Source organism: Rana temporaria, chromosome 2 (genome assembly GCF_905171775.1).
Source record: "Rana temporaria chromosome 2, aRanTem1.1, whole genome shotgun sequence".
NCBI lineage: Eukaryota > Metazoa > Chordata > Amphibia > Anura > Ranidae > Rana > Rana temporaria.
This window is the reverse complement of record NC_053490.1, coordinates 34,232,013-34,250,065: the sequence shown is the minus strand read 5'-3', so window position 1 is coordinate 34,250,065 and position 18,053 is coordinate 34,232,013. Positions and strand designations below refer to the sequence as shown.

The window sequence follows — 18,053 nt, the reverse complement described above, 5'->3', positions numbered from 1 at the left end:
TGATTCTCACACCAGGCCATGTAAAATCCACGAGCTTTGCCCGTCTTGTCTCAAATCTCCATTGTTATCTGGAGAGGAAACAGATTCTACTCCTGTGTGCCAGCAAAGGCTCAGCCTTCACCATAGTCAGGAGGGCCATGTCCATGGTACCCATCCTATATACCCCCCACAAGTGGTAGATTGATGGCCCTGGAACCTTAGAATGCTATGGGCTAGAGCTGCACGAATCTGGTCAGAATGAAAATCGCTATTTTTTTGCTTAGAACAAAGATCACGATTCTAGCGGCGTAAAATCTTTCACGTTATACAAACAAATTTAGGCTTACTTTACTGGTTAGTTTTTTTTTTTTAATTCATTAACCACTTGCTTACTGGGCACATATACCCCCTTCCTGCCCAGGCGAAATTTCAGCTTCCGGCACTGCGTCGGTTTAACTGACAATTGCGCGGTCGTGCTACGTGGCTTTCAAACAAAATTGACGTCCTTTTTTTCCCACAAATAGAGCTTTCTTTTGGTGGTATTTGATCGTCTCTGCGCTTTTTATTTTTTGCGCTATAAACAAAAAAAGAGTGTCAATTTTGAAAAAAAAAAACACAATTCTTTACTTTTTGCTATAATAAATATCCCAATTTTGAAAAAAATAAAAATAAAAAATGTTCTCTCAGTTTAGGCCGATACGTATTCTTCTACGTATTTTTGGTAAAAAAAAAAAAAAACGCAATAAGCGTATAGTGACTGGTTTGTGCAAAAGTTATAGCGCCTACAAAATAGGGGACATAATTATTATTTATTTTTTATTTTTTTACTAGTAATGGCGATCTGCGATTTTTTTATTGGGACTGCGACATTATGGCGGACACATCTGACTCTTTGGACACATTTTTGGGACCATTCACATTTATACAGTGAACAGTGCTATAAATTTGCACTGATTACTGTATAAATGTGACTGGCAGGGAAGGGGTTAAATGTGTACCCTGGGAGTGACTCTTACTGTGGGGGGGGGGGGGGGGACTGACTGGGGGAGGTGACCGATCGGTGTCCCTATGTACAAGGGACACACCATTGGTCTCCGCTCCCTGACAGGACGTGGATCTCTGTGTTTATACACAGAGATCCATGGTCCTGCTCAGTTACTGAGCAATCGCGGGTGCCCGGCGGCCGCCGGTGACGTGCATTGTGTTCCCAGTGACGGGGCGGGTGACGTCCTGTCAGAACAATGGAGCTATCGTGCTGCCGTCAATTGACGGCGGCCGGTAGTTAAGTGGTTAAAGTATTTTTTTTTAAAAATACAGTGTGACATAAAATACTGCAACAACCACCATGTTATTCTCTAGGGTCTCTAATATATATATATATATAAAATGTTTGGGGGTTCTAAGTATTTTTCTAGCCAAAAAAATGATTTTAACTTGAAACCAACAAATGTCAGAAAAAGTAGTTAAACTTTCCTCATTTACACACAAGTCTATTCCTTTGATGTAAAGGACAAATTGTTACAATGTTTAGACTTAAAGGGATTGTAAATCCTATGCATTATACTATTACAGGCCCCCCCATTTTACTTTCCTGAGCCCTGGAAAGTCCTGCGTCGAACGCGCTTGATGCATTCCCGGGGGTTCTCGGCTCTTCATTGGATAGATTGATAGCAGTGCAGCCATTGGCTCCCACTGCTGTCAATCAAATCCAATAACGTGGGGGGTGGGGACGAGTCCTGCATTTGGTAGCTATGGACGCTGAATGCAGGACTCTGGAGTGCGCCCGCAAGGTAACCCGCTTGGGAGAACGCTTTTCCTGAGGGGGGGGGGTGGTTATCTGATGCGGGGAGGAGCCGAGAGAGACGCTGGGGGGCTCCAGAAAACGGCGTTCGGGGCCACTCTGCAAAACGAGCTGCACAGTAGAACCAAGTATGACATGTTTGTTATTTAAAAACAAACTTATATTCTCTCCCCAATTTGTTGGCACTTTTGAATTCTTTTGCCTTGTTCTCGGGCTTAGCTGTCAACCAGGCAAAGTCGAAGGCAATGTCTATCAATATTTGCCCCTCGGATTTAGACTCTTTACGGTCTGCGTTCCCTTTTCAGTGGTTGACCTCATTACCCTATTTAGGGATTAAGCTTACCGAAAAAAAGTATTCCGAACTCTATCAAGCCAACTTTCCTTCTTTGTTTGGCAAACTGACAGCTATGCTCACTTCTTGGTCCACTCTTCCGCTCTCTTGGTTCGGGAGGGTGGAGACGGTACGTATGACCTATCTTCCGAAATTGCTTTATTTTTTTCGGGTTTTACCTGTTCAGGTACCCTCTCACATCCTTAGAATTCACCAACGTAAAATTATGCAGTTTATCTGGGGCCCCAAAAGGCCCAGGATTAAGAGGCAAGTGCTTTTTGCACGCAGAATTAATGGTGGCCTCTCGGTTCCTAATTTGCATGCTTACTATACTGCGGCGGGTATCGCTCCGTTGTCTCGCCTCTCTTCCATGGCTCCCTCGAGCACATCGCCCATCCTCTATAGGTCCTTGTCTGGCCCATTCCCTTAGGCTGTGGGATGCGGTTAAATATTCTGCAGGTCTGATCTCTCCCCATTTGCCGTTACTTCATCTCCTACATAACCCGTTATTCCCACCAGGTCGGGATAACCCCTTATAGTTTGCATGGTGGACTGAACATGGCTTTGTAGACGTTCATTCTATGCTCTCCCCAACCAAGATTATTTCGTATTCACTTTTACGTTCCTCCCATGATATTCCCCTCAGGGAACACTATAGTTACTTGCAACTTCGACATTTCCTCCAGCGCCTAATCAGATCCCAACCTAAAAACAAACTTATAGTATCACTTTAAGTTCCACTGATAAAGAATGTTGTGATACTTGGCAGACTGCCCGGATGTTTTTTCCCCTTCCTTTTGATGCTATAAAAAATGCACTGATTACTGTGAAAATGACACTGGCAGTGAAGGGGTTATCCACTATTGGTGGCGCTGTAGGGGTTAAGTGTGCCCTAGTGAGTGATTCTTACTGTAGGGGGGCGTGACACATCACTGATCGTCGTTCCCTATGACAGGAAACGGACGATCACTGCCACTAGGAAGAACAGGGGAAAGGTTTGTTTACACTTACCTCTCCCTGTTCTTCAGCTCTGTGACCCGATCGCGGGACACCGGCAGCGATCGGGTCCCGCGGGCACGGTCACAGAGCTCAGGACCAGGTCGTGAGCCTCCCGGCGACCCATGGCTGGGCTCTTAAAAGCAACGTACCTGCTTATGCCCAGCCGTGCCGCTCTGCCAACGTATATCTGCGTTAGGCGGTCCTTAAGTGGTTAATTTCCACCTTAATCGGTCACAGAACCTGTGTAATTAATATGTGTTCGGTTTTAAAGGGATGAGGTGGCAACCCTAGTGGCGCTGTGGACTGATGAATAAGTTGGAGTTTTCACTGCAGACTATCCTCTATAGTAGGAGTGTCAAACTCAATTTAATTGCAGGCCGCATCATCATTATGGATGTATCTGTAGGACGAGATGTCCAGAGAACCTTACCCCTTCTTACGTCAGATGTCAAGAGTTCCCTCCACCATCAGACGTGATGAGTCCCACACCCTCCCTTCATCACAGTGCACCCCACCCAGGGCTGTCTTAATGAGAGGGCACACCTGGGCACTGCCCAGGGGCCCTAGCTGCATGGGGGGCCCCTGCACTTCCCCCAAAGCAGCTGGTCCTTGAGCCCACGCTGCCCCATAATTGGGAGCCCCATGATGGCACCGGGAGTGATAGATACACAGGGGAGGCAGTCTGCCTCCTACCTACTTGATGTCTGTTTACCTGCACTGTCATCATTGTAGGGACCCCTGAGCATTACTTTGCCCAGGGGCCAATGATGCTATTAAGACAGCCCTGACCCCACCTTACCTTGTGCTGCTGCTGGGAAGCAGAAAGTGCAGTGTCTGGAGGAGGGCTGGAGTCAGCTGCCGGAGTATGCTGATCGCTGAGACTGGGGGGGGGGGGGGGCGGTGGAGACAAGGGGCTGCACAATCTTTTTCCCATTGCGATCTTGACACAGGGTTTCCCGATCTTTGACATGAAAATAATTTTCTCTCTGCACTTTGGCATGCAAAGAATTTCCTCTCTGCTCTCAGCCAAAAGTCAAAGTCTGGGCAATCTGCCAAGTTTTGAAAACCATTCTTTATCAGTGGAATGTTAAGTCTAAACATTGTATCACATTGACTTTTACATCAAATGAATAAACTTCTGTATGTAAATTAGGAACGTTTAACCACTTAAACGCCAAACCTTTTTTCTGACAGCTCTTTTCAAGTTAAATTTTTTTTTTTTTTTTTTTGCTAGAAAATTACTTAGAACCCCCAAACATATATATATATATATATATATATATATATATATATATATATATATATATATATATATATATATATATATATATATATATATATATATATATATATATATACATATATATATATATATATATATATATATATATATATATATATATATATATATATATATATATATATATATATATATATATATATATATATATATATATATATATATATATATATATATTAATTTTAGTAGAGACCCTAGAGAATAAAATGGCGGTTGTTGCAATATTTTATGTTGCACTGTATTTGCGCAGCAGTCTCTTTTAATGCAATTTTTTGGGAAAAAATTACTTTAATGAATTTAAAAACTAGCCAGTAAAGTTTTTTTTTGTATAAATGTAAAAGATTTTACGCCGTGAGAATCGTGAGAGAATCGTGATCTTCATTCTAAGCAAAAAAATTGTGATTCTCATTTTGGCCAGAATGGTGCAACTCTACTTTCTGCTACCAACTGCTGAGACAAGGGGGGAGCAGAGAGGAGACCCTTCATTGGTGGACAAGGGTGGCTCCTCAGCTGCAGGAGAGAGGTGCAAGGGCCACAGGAAATTGCCAGATTCGGCCAATGGGCCTTGTGTTTGACACATGTATCCTATAGTATTTGAAAAACTACTTGTGGCAATTTCTGCAACACAATTTTGTTGGCGCTAGTTACTTTTTATTCATACAAATTTTTGGGGGGTATCGTCATTGGAAAAGGAAGACCACTGCTCGAGCAAACATGTCAACTTTTGGATCAAAGATGTAAAATGATGGTCATAAAGGGATCCGGAAGGAAGGGTTATCCTGATAACGAGTGATTGTATGCGAGGACCACTGGAATTCGAAATTTGGCTTCCAGTAATTTACAGGCTGAACGTAAATCTTTATGGGCATGGCGGCAGACTTTGCAGGATTTACTCGAGGCATCCCAAGAGGGAGCGCTAGTAAGTTTTATTACTTATCACACCTAAAAGTGCTATATTTTCATGCTGATTAATGCTATCACAACTGTACAGACAAGGAAAATGTTGTGCAATAAAAGCATTGACCATCTGTTTATAATATAAATTATTGGCACCACTGAACTCTGGACTCCCAGGAGAGTGGTGTAGGGAGAACTTAACCACTTAAGACCTGGACCATTATGCAGGTTAAGGACCTTGCCCCTTTTTAGGATTCGGCACTGTGTCGATTTAACTGACAATTGCGCGGTCGTGCGACATGGCTCCCAAACTAAATTGGTGTCCTTTTTTTCCCACAAATAGAGCTTTCTTTTGGTGGTATTTGATCACCTCTGCGGTTTTTATTTTTTGAGCTATAAACAAAAATAGAGGGACAATTTTGAAAAAAAAATACAATATTTTTTACTTTTTGCTATAATAAATATCCCCAAAAAAATATATTAAACTTTTTTTTTCCTCAGTTTAGGCCGATACGTATTCTTCTACTTATTTTTGGTAAAAAAAATCGCAATAAGCGTTTATCGATTGGTTTGCGCAAAATTTATACCGTTTACAAAATAGGGAATAGTTTTATGGCATTTTTATTAATATTGTTTTTTTTTACTACTACTAATGGTGGCGATCAGCAATTTTCTTTCATGACTGCGACATTATGGCAGACACTTCGGACAATCTTGACACATTTTTGGGACCATTGTCATTTTCACAGCGAAAAGTGGTATAAAAATTCACCTTTAACTGTGAAAATGACAATTGCAGTTTAGGAGTTAACCACTAGGGGGCGCTGAAGGGGTTAAGTGTGCCCTCATGTGTTTCTAACTGTAGGGGGGCTCGGCTGGAGTTTGACGTCGGTGATCGTCTTTCCCTATATCAGGGAACAGACGATCAATGACATTGCCACAGTGAAGAACGGGGAAGGTGTGTTTGTTTACACACACCTCTCCCCGTTCTTCAGCTCCGGAGACCGATCGCGGGTCACCGGCGGCAATCAGGTCCGCGGGTCCCACGGTCACGGAGCTTCGGACCGGGTCGCAAGCATGCCGCGACCCCATGGCTGGGCTCTTAAAGGGGACGTACAGGTACGTGCCTGTGCCCAGCTGTGCCATTCTGCCGACGTATATCGGCGTGAGGGGGTCCTTAAGTGGTTAAAGCCCCAAATATGGGATTTACATATAATTAGTGATGTAGCCAGCTTTGACCATGTATGACTGTGCAATGACACAAGGCTGCATATGGTGGAGATTGCACCCACAGCCAACTCTTTACTTCTATTATCCAGTTTTTAAAATGGCTTTCGTTCCCAGACAGACAGACGGCTGTATACATAGTGTGTGCAATGAGCCAGACTGGAGTCAAGGAATTGTGTATATGAAATGAAGCCATTACAAGCATTAAGGGCCCATTTACATTTGTGCGGTGTGTTATTGTGTTTCATGGGCAGGAAGGCAGCGCATTTAAATCAATGGGCTGCCAACGCGCCAAACTGGCCCAACAATTGGGCATGCTGTAATGCATGTGTAACATAAGGAAATGATTCCGGGCGGCTGCACTTCCAAAAATCCTTTTTATTGAAGCTTCAGATGACAAGGGGTTGACAGATCAGGGGACAAAAAGTACAAGTGCAATGGCTGCAGTGGGAAGAATGCTCCTTACATTGGTGATCAGTGGGAAGAATGTCCCTTACATTTGTGATCAGTGAGAAGAATGTTCCTTACATTGGTGATCAGTGGGAAGAATGTCCCTTACATTGGTGATCAGTGGGAAGAATGTCCCTTACATTTGTGATCAGTGAGAAGAATGTTCCTTACATTTGTGATCAGTGGGAAGAATGTCCCTTACATTGGTGATCAGTGGGAAGAATGTCCCTTACATTGGTGATCAGTGAGAAGAATGCTCCTTACATTGGTGATCAGTGGGAAGAATGCTCCTTACATTGGTGATCAGTGGGAAGAATGCCCCTTACATTGGTGATCAGTGGGAAGAATGTCCCTTACATTGGTGATCAGTGGGAAGAATGTCCCTTACATTGGTGATCAGTGGGAAGAATGTTCCTTACATTGGTGATCAGTGAGAAGAATGCTCCTTACATTGGTGATCAGTGGGAAGAATGCTCCTTACATTGGTGATCAGTGGGAAGAATGTCCCTTACATTGGTGATCAGTGGGAAGAATGTCCCTTACATTTGTGATCAGTGAGAAGAATGTTCCTTACATTGGTGATCAGTGGGAAGAATGTTCCTTACATTGGTGATCAGTGAGAAGAATGCTCCTTACATTGGTGATCAGTGGGAAGAATGTCCCTTACATTTGTGATCAGTGAGAAGAATGCTCCTTACATTGGTGATCAGTGGGAAGAATGCTCCTTACATTGGTGATCAGTGGGAAGAATGCCCCTTACATTGGTGATCAGTGGGAAGAATGTCCCTTACATTGGTGATCAGTGGGAAGAATGTCCCTTACATTGGTGATCAGTGGGAAGAATGTTCCTTACATTGGTGATCAGTGGGAAGAATGCTCCTTACATTGGTGATCAGTGGGAAGAATGTCCCTTACATTTGTGATCAGTGGGAAGAATGCTCCTTACATTGGTGATCAGTGGGAAGAATGTCCCTTACATTGGTGATCAGTGGGAAGAATGTCCCTTACATTTGTGATCAGTGGGAAGAATGCTCTTTACATTGGTGATCAGTGAGAAGAATGCTCCTTACATTGGTGATCAGTGAGAAGAATGCTCCTTACATTGGTGATCAGTGGGAAGAATGTCCCTTACATTGGTGATCAGTGAGAGGAATGCTCCTTACATTGGTGATCAGTGGGAAGAATGTCCCTTACATTGGTGATCAGTGGGAAGAATGTCCCTTACATTGGTGATCAGTGGGAAGAATGTCCCTTACATTGGTGATCAGTGGGAAGAATGTCCCTTACATTGGTGATCAGATAGATGCGTTTCGGGCAAATGTTAGCGCTTAGTCATTGGTAATGTCTAATTGCTAACATTTGCGTGAAACTTGTCTACCTTTTTGTCCCCTGCTCCATCTGTCAACCACTTGTCATATGAAGCTTCAATAAAAAGTATTTTTGGAAGTGCAGCCGCCCGGAATCATTTCCTTATGTTACACAGCGTGCGAGCCGGGCTAGCACCTGACTAGTGCCAAAGACTTACTCACCTGGAGCGGCTTTTCTTGTTTCACTGTAATGCTTCTCCTTGTGTATTGGGGTGCCATTCAAAATGTTTAGCACTGCAATGCGTGAAACGTGCACATGCATGTGTTGGTGTATCCCACGCCATGCATAGGTAAAAATGGTCCATAAAGGGAACCAAAACAGAGATTGTGGAGGCTGCCGGTAATGGCCAGCGCCTAAACATGCTATTTGCCGGTCTGTCTCTGACTATGCCAGCCGGCATAGGTTTGCTGTCAGTATGCTCTCTGGGTGAACCCACGCGGGATTAGCAACGCCTGTGTGAAAGGACGCGGGATTATCTCAGATTTGGCCATGTGCATTCTGGTTACACTGGCAGAGCATCTGCTGTGGAAATAGAATGTGTTCCGGAGAATTGTATTATGGAACGTTGGCTAATCAGGGGATTTGTAGAATAAAAATGTAGAGGTGCCTTGATCTTGTTGCGTCTGCTCCTATGTATAGTACATTGTGCCGGGGACATTCTAAAAGCCTATGCAGGATGAAAGTGTAATATGATTTTTATTTTTTTTGGAGTTTAATATCATGTCAAGCTGTCAATCAAAGCTAAGCATAGAGTGAAAAGGAGTGCAATGTCTGTCCAATGCTTTATTAGATACGCTGTACTATCGTGTAAATGCTTTAAAAGAGAAATAATTTGGTTCAAATGTATAACTTGTAATGTTGAATGTACATAGTGGCATCCCTATTTGCACCTTACATAGGGTGTGCTTCCTGCTATGCAGGTATTGCACTTTACTGTTCCTTTTCACAGCACAGGTGGACTGACGCAATAAACGCAATGCACACCTTGTAGGACTATCTCAGCAGTTGTTAAGCAGAGAGACGGAAGCATTGTAAGGACTAAGGTACTCTCCCTCTTGAGCCGACTTTCTCAACCTTTTTACCCCAGAGGAACTAAAATACTTTTCACATCTCAGGAAACCCCTGCTAAAAGAATGGGTGGGAAAAATGCCTCTTTTACATTGTTGATCAGTGGGAAGAATGGTCCTCCTATTGGTGATCACTGGGAAGAATGTCCCTTACATTGGTGATCAGTGGGAAGAATGTTCCTTACATTGGTGATCAGTGGGAAGAATGTCCCTTACATTGGTGATCAGTGGGAAGAATGGTCCTCCTATTGGTGATCACTGGGAAGAATGTCCCTTACATTGGTGATCAGTGGGAAGAATGGTCCTCCTATTGGTGATCACTGGGAAGAATGTCCCTTACATTGGTGATCAGTGGGAAGAATGTTCCTTACATTGGTGATCAGTGGGAAGAATGTCCCTTACATTGGTGATCAGTGGGAAGAATGTCCCTTACATTTGTGATCAGTGAGAAGAATGCTCCTTACATTGGTGATCAGTGGGAAGAATGCCCCTTACATTGGTGATCAGTGGGAAGAATGTCCCTTACATTGGTGATCAGTGGGAAGAATGTCCCTTACATTGGTGATCAGTGGGAAGAATGTTCCTTACATTGGTGATCAGTGGGAAGAATGCTCCTTACATTGGTGATCAGTGGGAAGAATGCTCCTTACATTGGTGGTCAGAGGGAAGAATGCTCCTTACATTGGTGATCAGTGGGAAGAATGCTCCTTACATTGGTGATCAGTGGGAAGAATGTTCCTTACATTGGTGATCAGTGGGAAGAATGTTCCTTACATTGGTGATCAGTGAGAACAATGCTCCTTACATTGGTGATCAGTGAGAACAATGCTCCTTACATTGGTGATCAGTGGCAAGAATGCTCCTTACATTGGTGATCAGTGGGAAGAATGTTTTTTACATTGGTGATCAGTGGGAAGAATGTCCCTTACATTGGTGATCAGTGGGAAGAATGTCCCTTACATTGGTGGTCAGAGGGAAGAATGCTCCTTACATTGGTGATCAGTGGGAAGAATGCTCCTTACATTGGTGATCAGTGAGAACAATGCTCCTTACATTGGTGATCAGTGAGAACAATGCTCCTTACATTGGTGATCAGTGAGAACAATGCTCCTTACATTGGTGATCAGTGAGAACAATGCTCCTTACATTGGTGATCAGTGGCAAGAATGCTCCTTACATTGGTGATCAGTGAGAACAATGCTCCTTACATTGGTGATCAGTGGCAAGAATGCTCCTTACATTGGTGATCAGTGGGAAGAATTCTCCTCTTATTGGTGATCAGTGAAAAGAATGCTCCTTACATTGGTGATCAGTGGGAAGAATGTTCCTCCTATTGGTGATCAGTGGGAAGAATGCTCCTCCTATTGGTGATCAGTGGAAAGAATGCTCCTCCTATTGGTGATCAATGGGAAGAATGCTCCTTACATTGGTGATCAGTGGGAAGAATTCTCCTCTTATTGGTGATTAGTGGCAAGAATGCTCCTTACATTGGTGATCAGTGGGAAGAATGTTCCTTACATTGGTGATCAGTGGGAAGAATGCTCCTCCCATTGGTGATCAGTGGGAAGAATGCTCCTTACATTGGTGATCAGTGGGAAGAATGTTCCTTACATTGGTGATCAGTGGGAAGAATGCTCCTTACATTGGTGATCAGTGGGAAGAATGCCCCTTACATTGGTGATCAGTGGGAAGAATGCTCCTTACATTGGTGATCAGTGAGAAGAATGCCCCTTACATTGGTGGTCAGTGGGAAGAATGCTCCTTACATTGGTGATCAGTGGGAAGAATGCTCCTTACATTGGTGATCAGTGGGAAGAATGTTCCTTACATTGGTGATCAGTGGGAAGAATGTTCCTTACATTGGTGATCAGTGGGAAGAATGCTCCTTACATTGGTGATCAGTGGGAAGAATGTTCCTTACATTGGTGATCAGTGGGAAGAATGTTCCTTACATTGGTGATCAGTGGGAAGAATGTTCCTTACATTGGTGATCAGTGGAAAGAATGCTCCTTACATTGGTCATCAGTGGAAAGAATTGTCCCGTACATTGGGCATCAGATTGTAAGCACTTTGATGTCCGGGACTGACGTGAATGTACAAGCACTGTGTAAACTGTCGGTAGTATATAAATGCATGTAATAAAAGGACCCTTTCCTAATTTATGAAAAAATATTTTAAAATCAAAGATTTTGTTACCGAAGCAGTTTACCCGCTATGAAATATCCCTGGGATTTTGTTTAGTACCCAAAGTATGGTCCTTGAGTATCTCTGCTTTATCAGGTCTGCTGTAGGTGCGTCTGGCGTGTCCTCTGTGATTCTTGTTTCTCTCTTTGATCCAATACTTCACACTTTGCATCCTGCTGAACCTTTCATGGTGTTTTTTCTTTTTCTTTTTTTTTCCTCTTCACAGATCCAAACTTAGTTTGTTCCAATCAAGAATAAGTTTACAGAAGGCCAACGTGAAGGTAATTGTCTGTAAATGTTGAATTTACTGAAGTGCTTTTTTTCTTTCTTTTTTTTTTTGTACCCCTGCAAAATCCATGTGGTTGCCTAATATGAGGTTTCCTATGGTAAGTAATACTGATATTTTTCTTCACGTTACGGCACCAGTCCAATTCTAGATTTAATTGTTCATCTCTCATTTTCTGGTGCAAGCTTGATTCTGATTGGTGATTGTGAGATCTTATTGTCAGTTCCAGGTAAAACACTTTGGGGGGTATATATCAATCTTGTCGCAAGGCAAAGCAATGCTAAACAGGGACAGTGAGATGCATTGTGAACGTTTTTTTTTTTTTTTTTTACAAGAACTGCAGTGAATCAAAGGCTGCACACTGATGGTGTCATTCGTAGGTAAAACTTTATTTAGCCATAGACAGCCAGCAGCAGATCCATGCCAAGGAACCTCGACTCACCCGTCTTTCCCTAAAGGGCTCAATGTGGAATGTGGAATAAAAGGTTGTTCTGCTTTTCCTCTTCTTTCCACTCTTCCTGGTGCAACCTCCTGGGATATGTTGCATGGAGGCTATAGGTTTCGTGCATGCGCAGTGGAGAGCCGGTTGTGAAGCCGGAGGAAGCAAGATGCAATGCTAGGCTGCTGCAAGCAAAGCCAACAGGATATTGGCATGCATTAGAAAGGGGATTAAAGTGGTTGTAAACCCACTATTTTGACTTTTACCTACAGGTAAGCCTATAACAAGGCTTACCTGTAGGTAAGGAGAATATCTCCTAAACCTGCACGGTTTAGGAGATATTCCCCTCGCAATGCGCCGCTAATTGCAGCGGCGCATGCGCAGGGGGGATCTACGACCTTGCCGAGTTTTAAATCTCCCGCGCACACGCACGCCAATCACAGCGCTGGAGCGGCGATACCCGGAAGACACGCCGAGTCAAGATGAAATCTCTCTCGGCGTGGACCAGGTAAGTGCTACACACCTCGTTCCGAGGTAAGTATTTCATAATGAGCTAATATGCGGTGCATATTAGCTCATTATGACTTTTGCCTTACAGGAGGAAAAAAATAAAACATTTTAATGCGGGTTTACAACCGCTTTAACTCCAGAAATAAAACAATCACCTACTATGTAAAGATGGCGGCACCAGGGACCGGAAGACCGCCCGAATGACCACACTGGATCCTTGGACTGGTAAGTGTGTGTTAATTCAAATTCAGCAGCTACAGTTTTGGTGGCTGCTGACTTTTAATTTTTGTGCACATGAATTGTACTCTTTAATTGTAGAGATAGAGGTGACCGGAGGGGTCCATTATATACACCAATCAGTTAAAAAAACGACAGGCCTTCGTTTTTTTTAAAGGGGCATGAATGTTACATTATCATCATGCTCCATCCAACCACCTAAAACTCTTTTGTTCTACTTAAAAGACCAACAGTGTTTAGGTAGTAGAAGAGAGTTTTAGGTGGGTGGTGGGATATGTGATGATAATACAACATGCATGCCCCTTTAGGAATATCCGAGGCCTGTCTGTGTTGGTTTTTATTGATTGGTTTATATAATGGGCACCCCCCTTGCCCCATGATTAAATCAAGATGAAATGTTTTAGAGGGGCGGCAACTTGCTGCTGTCTGTCTATGGCGGAATAAAGTTTTATCTACAAGTAATGTAGATGTTGGTGTGCGGCCTTCAATTCATTGTGGTCATGGTACTAGCAGGAAGGACAGGCTCCTTGGCTGGCACCTGGCATTTCCATGGAGAACAAGAGGTGTCTAGTGTCTGGAGCAGTGCTATTCGCCTTGGATTGTCATTTATTACAAGGTTACAGCCCAAGTGAGTTATATATTTCCTTTTTTTTTTTCTTCTTCTTCTTGCTAAATGAAACCTGACCCTGATCACACGTTGATTTTACAGCTGTTTGAAGTGGAAATCTGTCTTTGAACTTTTGCAAACTATCGCACACAAGTCTGTAAATCTAATGCAGAGACTTTGCTGTTAGAAACACAGCCTGATTTGCGACCAATCCCGTCACTAATTTGCTTAAAAATTATTATTATTATTATTATTATTATTATTATTATTAAGGTACTTCTATAGCGCCGTCAATTTAAGCAGCACTTTACATATACATTGTGCATTCACATAGGTCCCTACCCTCATGGAGTTTACAATCTAAAATCCCTAACTCACATTCATATACTAGGGCCAATTTTAGACGGAAGCCAATTAACCTATCAGCATGTCTTTGGAGTGTGGGAGGAAACCGGAGTACTCGGAGGAAACCCACGCAGGCACAGGGAGAACATGCAATAAATATCCCCTTTAAATATTGGAGACATTTTTTCAATACTGGAAGCCATATCCACTGGTGTTCAAACAGTTCAGCTTCTTTGTAGTATTGAAATAATTGCATATTCACCATTTCAATCACTTAAAGCAGTGGTGCCCAACCTTTTAAAAAGCAAGGGCCACTTAAGCAACTTGGTAACCAGTCACGGGCCACAATGAGCAGAGTGAGCGGATGACAGGTCCATGTCCACTTTGCATATGTAGAGTGTGCACAGACACAGCCTATTCTTCTCTATGGGCCCTCTGATCAGATGGAAGTGACGGATCCACTTCTGTTTTTTTATCAGATCGTATTGGAGATAGGTGGGTGTAAATGGACACAAGTCTCTTTACATCTCCATAGAGGTGAATGGAGGGTCCAATTGGGTCAGACTGATTGTCTGAGGCTACTTTTACACTGATGGTCTGTGGTCTACCCATACTGCAGGTGCAGCGCAGTGCACCTGTGGTTTTCCTGCGGGTTAGCTGTACTTTGCCATAGAATTCTATTATATCCTGCAGGTGTGGTGCACTTTGTGAAAGCGCCCCAACCCGCAGGTAAAACCAGAAGTTTATGGCTTAGTGTAGGTAACCTGCATGTGCACTGCACTGCATCTGCGGGTTCGTTTGAAAGCAGCCCAGTAACCACTGCAGATATGTCCATATATACACTGTGATTTTAGTGATAAACTTACCATGGATAACTGTTTTCCAATCAGGTATCGCCAGCTGTTGCTGTCCCAGGCAGAGTGCATTTGGTATCACTCCGCCTATGACAGGACCAGCACTATACAGGAAGCATTGGCTTATGGGGTTCTGCTCTGCTCTGCAGCTGCTTGCTTCATTCACAACACTGATGCTCTGGGATGGCAGGTCAGCAACCTGCAATTTGGGCATGCCAACCTGCTATCCAAGAGCAGGAGGTCGCGGGCCACATCAGAGGGCTACGGGGGCCACATGTGGCCCCCGGGCCACTGGTTGGGCACCCCTGACTTAAAGTGTCCCTAAAACCACATCTTGTCTTAGTGACTGTGGTCATTAGAGGGGGGGCTCTACTAGGCAGGGACACAGACAGCAATAACAAAAATTGACAGGGGTTCCCCACTTCAACCAAAACTAAAAAGAAAAAGGTTTTGTCTTTATTTGCACAAGTTTTATAGACCCTGTACATATATGCTTTAATACCGCATACCTTTACCCATGCAACTAACTTTGTTTTCTCTGTTCAGTTAAAAGCCCGGAGACAAGAGTGTAATGCCAAGGCCACTCATGCCCGCAACGACTATCTCCTCACCCTGGCTGCTGCAAACGCCCATCAGGACCGCTACTACCAGACGGACCTGGCAAATACCATGAAGGTGAGTCCATTTGGGCTGGGAATCAGTCTGTTTAAAGTGGTTTCTAAACCCACAACAGTAATATCAGTCTGTATATGCAGTAAAGCATGCTTGTTATACTCACTGTTACATAGGCAGACTGCCATTCTGTCAGTGTACCGAGTGATCAGTGGGTGCCGGCGGACATCGACACCCACGGCAGCAAGAGCGAGCCGCCTACAAAGCGCACTCGCGCCCGATACACGGAAGTGCAGGATCACGAATATATGATCCTGTGCGGCCGCCCTGTAGCAGTAAATCTGTACAACTTTAGGAAAAACGTGTAATGTTTAATTTTGGATAGAGCAAGAGAGGGTTATAATTTATTTTTATTTTTTTAAAGCCAGCAGCTACAAATACTGCAGCTGCTGACTTTAAAAAAAATGAACACTTACCTGTCCAGCTCGCACGCGAAGTCGGCAGACAAGGATGAGCAATCGCTCGGTCCTCGGATGCTGCCGCCGCCATGCTCGGTGAGGGAGTCCGGAAGTGAAGCAGTGCGGCTTCATTGCCCGGTTCCTTACTGCGCAAGTGCGTGGTGCGCTGTTACTGGTCCCACTCTCTGCTGGGAACAATGTGTTTCCCAGAAGACGGGGGGGGGGGGTGCGTTACTCCCGCGGGAGTCAATACCTGGAAGTGGTGCAAATACCTGTTTTATACAGGTATCTGCACCCCCCTCCCCCCTGAAAGGTGTCAAATGTGACAACGGAGGGGTGGGAGGGTTCCGAAAAGCGGAAGTTTCACTTTTGGGTGAAACTCCACTTTAACTACTTCCTTACCGGCCCATAGTCATATGACGTCCACAAAGGGGATCTCCCATCCCGGGTGGACGTCATATGACATCCTGGGCTTTGTGAGGGGATATCTGAATGATGCCTGCAGCTAGAGGCATCATTCAGATATCATTGTTTTCTAGCGGCGATTCTGCGCACCATAAGAATGATCAAAGCAGCGGTTCCGCTGCTTGATCGTTCTTATAGGCGGCGGGAGGGGACATCTCCCCCCCTCCCTCCTGCCGCTATCTGGTGCTTCTCCGGGCTCTCCTGTCGGAGCCCAGGGAAAGAATCGTCCAGCACCGGATGGGAAGCATATGGTCACCAGTCATCTCTATGACCATCGGAGGCCCGGGCGCAATGTGATGACGTCAAGCCCGGGTACCGGAAGTAAAAAAAAAAGCCGCGATTGCAGCTAGTAAGCATGAGATCTGTGAATTCTTTTCACAATCTCATGCTTTTCAGCCTAGAGGTGAGATGTGGTGTCTTTCTGACCCCGTATCTCTCCATAAAGAGGACCTGTCGCACACTATTCCCATTACAAGGGATGTTTATATTCCTTGTAATAGGAATAAAAGTGATCAAAAAAATAAAAATGTAAAAAATAAAATAAAAATTAAAACGCCCATGTCCCCGGTAGCTCGCGCTCAGTAGCAAATGCACACGCAAGTCCCACCCACGTATGTAAACGCTGTTCAAACAACATATGTGAGGTATCGCCGCATGCGTGTGCAACAGTCCTAGCACTAGACCTCCTCTGTAACTCTAAACTGGTAACCTGTAAAAATTTTCAAAGCATTGCCTATGGAGATTTTTAAGTAACGAAGTTTGGCGCCATTCCATGAGTGTGTGCAATTTTAAAGCGCGACATGTTAGGTATCTATTTACTCGGCGTAACATCATCTTTCATGTTTTACAAAAAAATTGGGCTAACTTTACTGTTTTGTTATTTTTTTAATTCATGAAACCATTTAAAAAAAAAACAATGGCGTTTGAAAAATGATTGCGCAAATACCATGCAATGACTACCATTTCATTCCCTAGGGTGTTTGCTAAAAAAAACATATATAACATTTGGGGGTTCTGAGTAATTTTCTAGCAAAAGAATGATGATTTGTACATGTAGGAGAGAATAGCCAGAATAGGCCCGGTATTGAGGTGGGTATAAAAGCCCTGTATTGAAGGGGTTAAGGATTGTTCCACTAAGTGTCTCCTCTAATCTCTGGTTCCATCTTCACTTTGGAATCATAGATCATAGGCAAAGTATTTCTTGTTATATCACCTCTTCTCATTAGATCCATTGGCCCAATGTTTTATTTTGGCGCTTCGATATTGTTTGTCCTTTTGGTCTTTTGTAGTGTGCATTGTACGTTTTCCTAACCTTCCCATACAGTGATAGGCTGCGGATAACGGCTGTGTTTCTGGTCTCGATTGTTGCAGTGGAAGGGGCGTTGGCGCTGTTTATACAATCGGTCTGATCCAACTTCCTCTGTGCTTTGTACTTGTAGGGTCGGAGACAGGTTAGGGGGTGATTGCAATGACCTAATTGGATTGTTTGTGTCTTAATAACTTCATTGTTTCAGTACAGGGAAGTCATATCTGGGAGACATGGAATGTGTTTGAGATTAAAGCGGAGTTCCACCCAAAAGTGGAACTTCCGCTTAATCCACTCCTCGCCCCCTTACATGACACATTTGGCATGTCAT

The 18,053-nt window shown here is 43.7% G+C and overlaps 1 protein-coding gene across 1 annotated transcript in view; it reads left to right on the top strand.

The window, feature by feature from the left end:
• The window catches only part of FCHSD2 (FCH and double SH3 domains 2), a 382,474-nt gene that overhangs the window by 272,366 nt on the left and 92,055 nt on the right, over positions 1 to 18,053 (top strand). The window contains exons 8-9 of the mRNA XM_040339308.1: positions 11,830 to 11,884; positions 15,428 to 15,556. Coding sequence (XP_040195242.1) covers positions 11,830 to 11,884; positions 15,428 to 15,556 — 184 coding nt within the window. The remainder of the gene's footprint in view (positions 1 to 11,829; positions 11,885 to 15,427; positions 15,557 to 18,053) is intronic.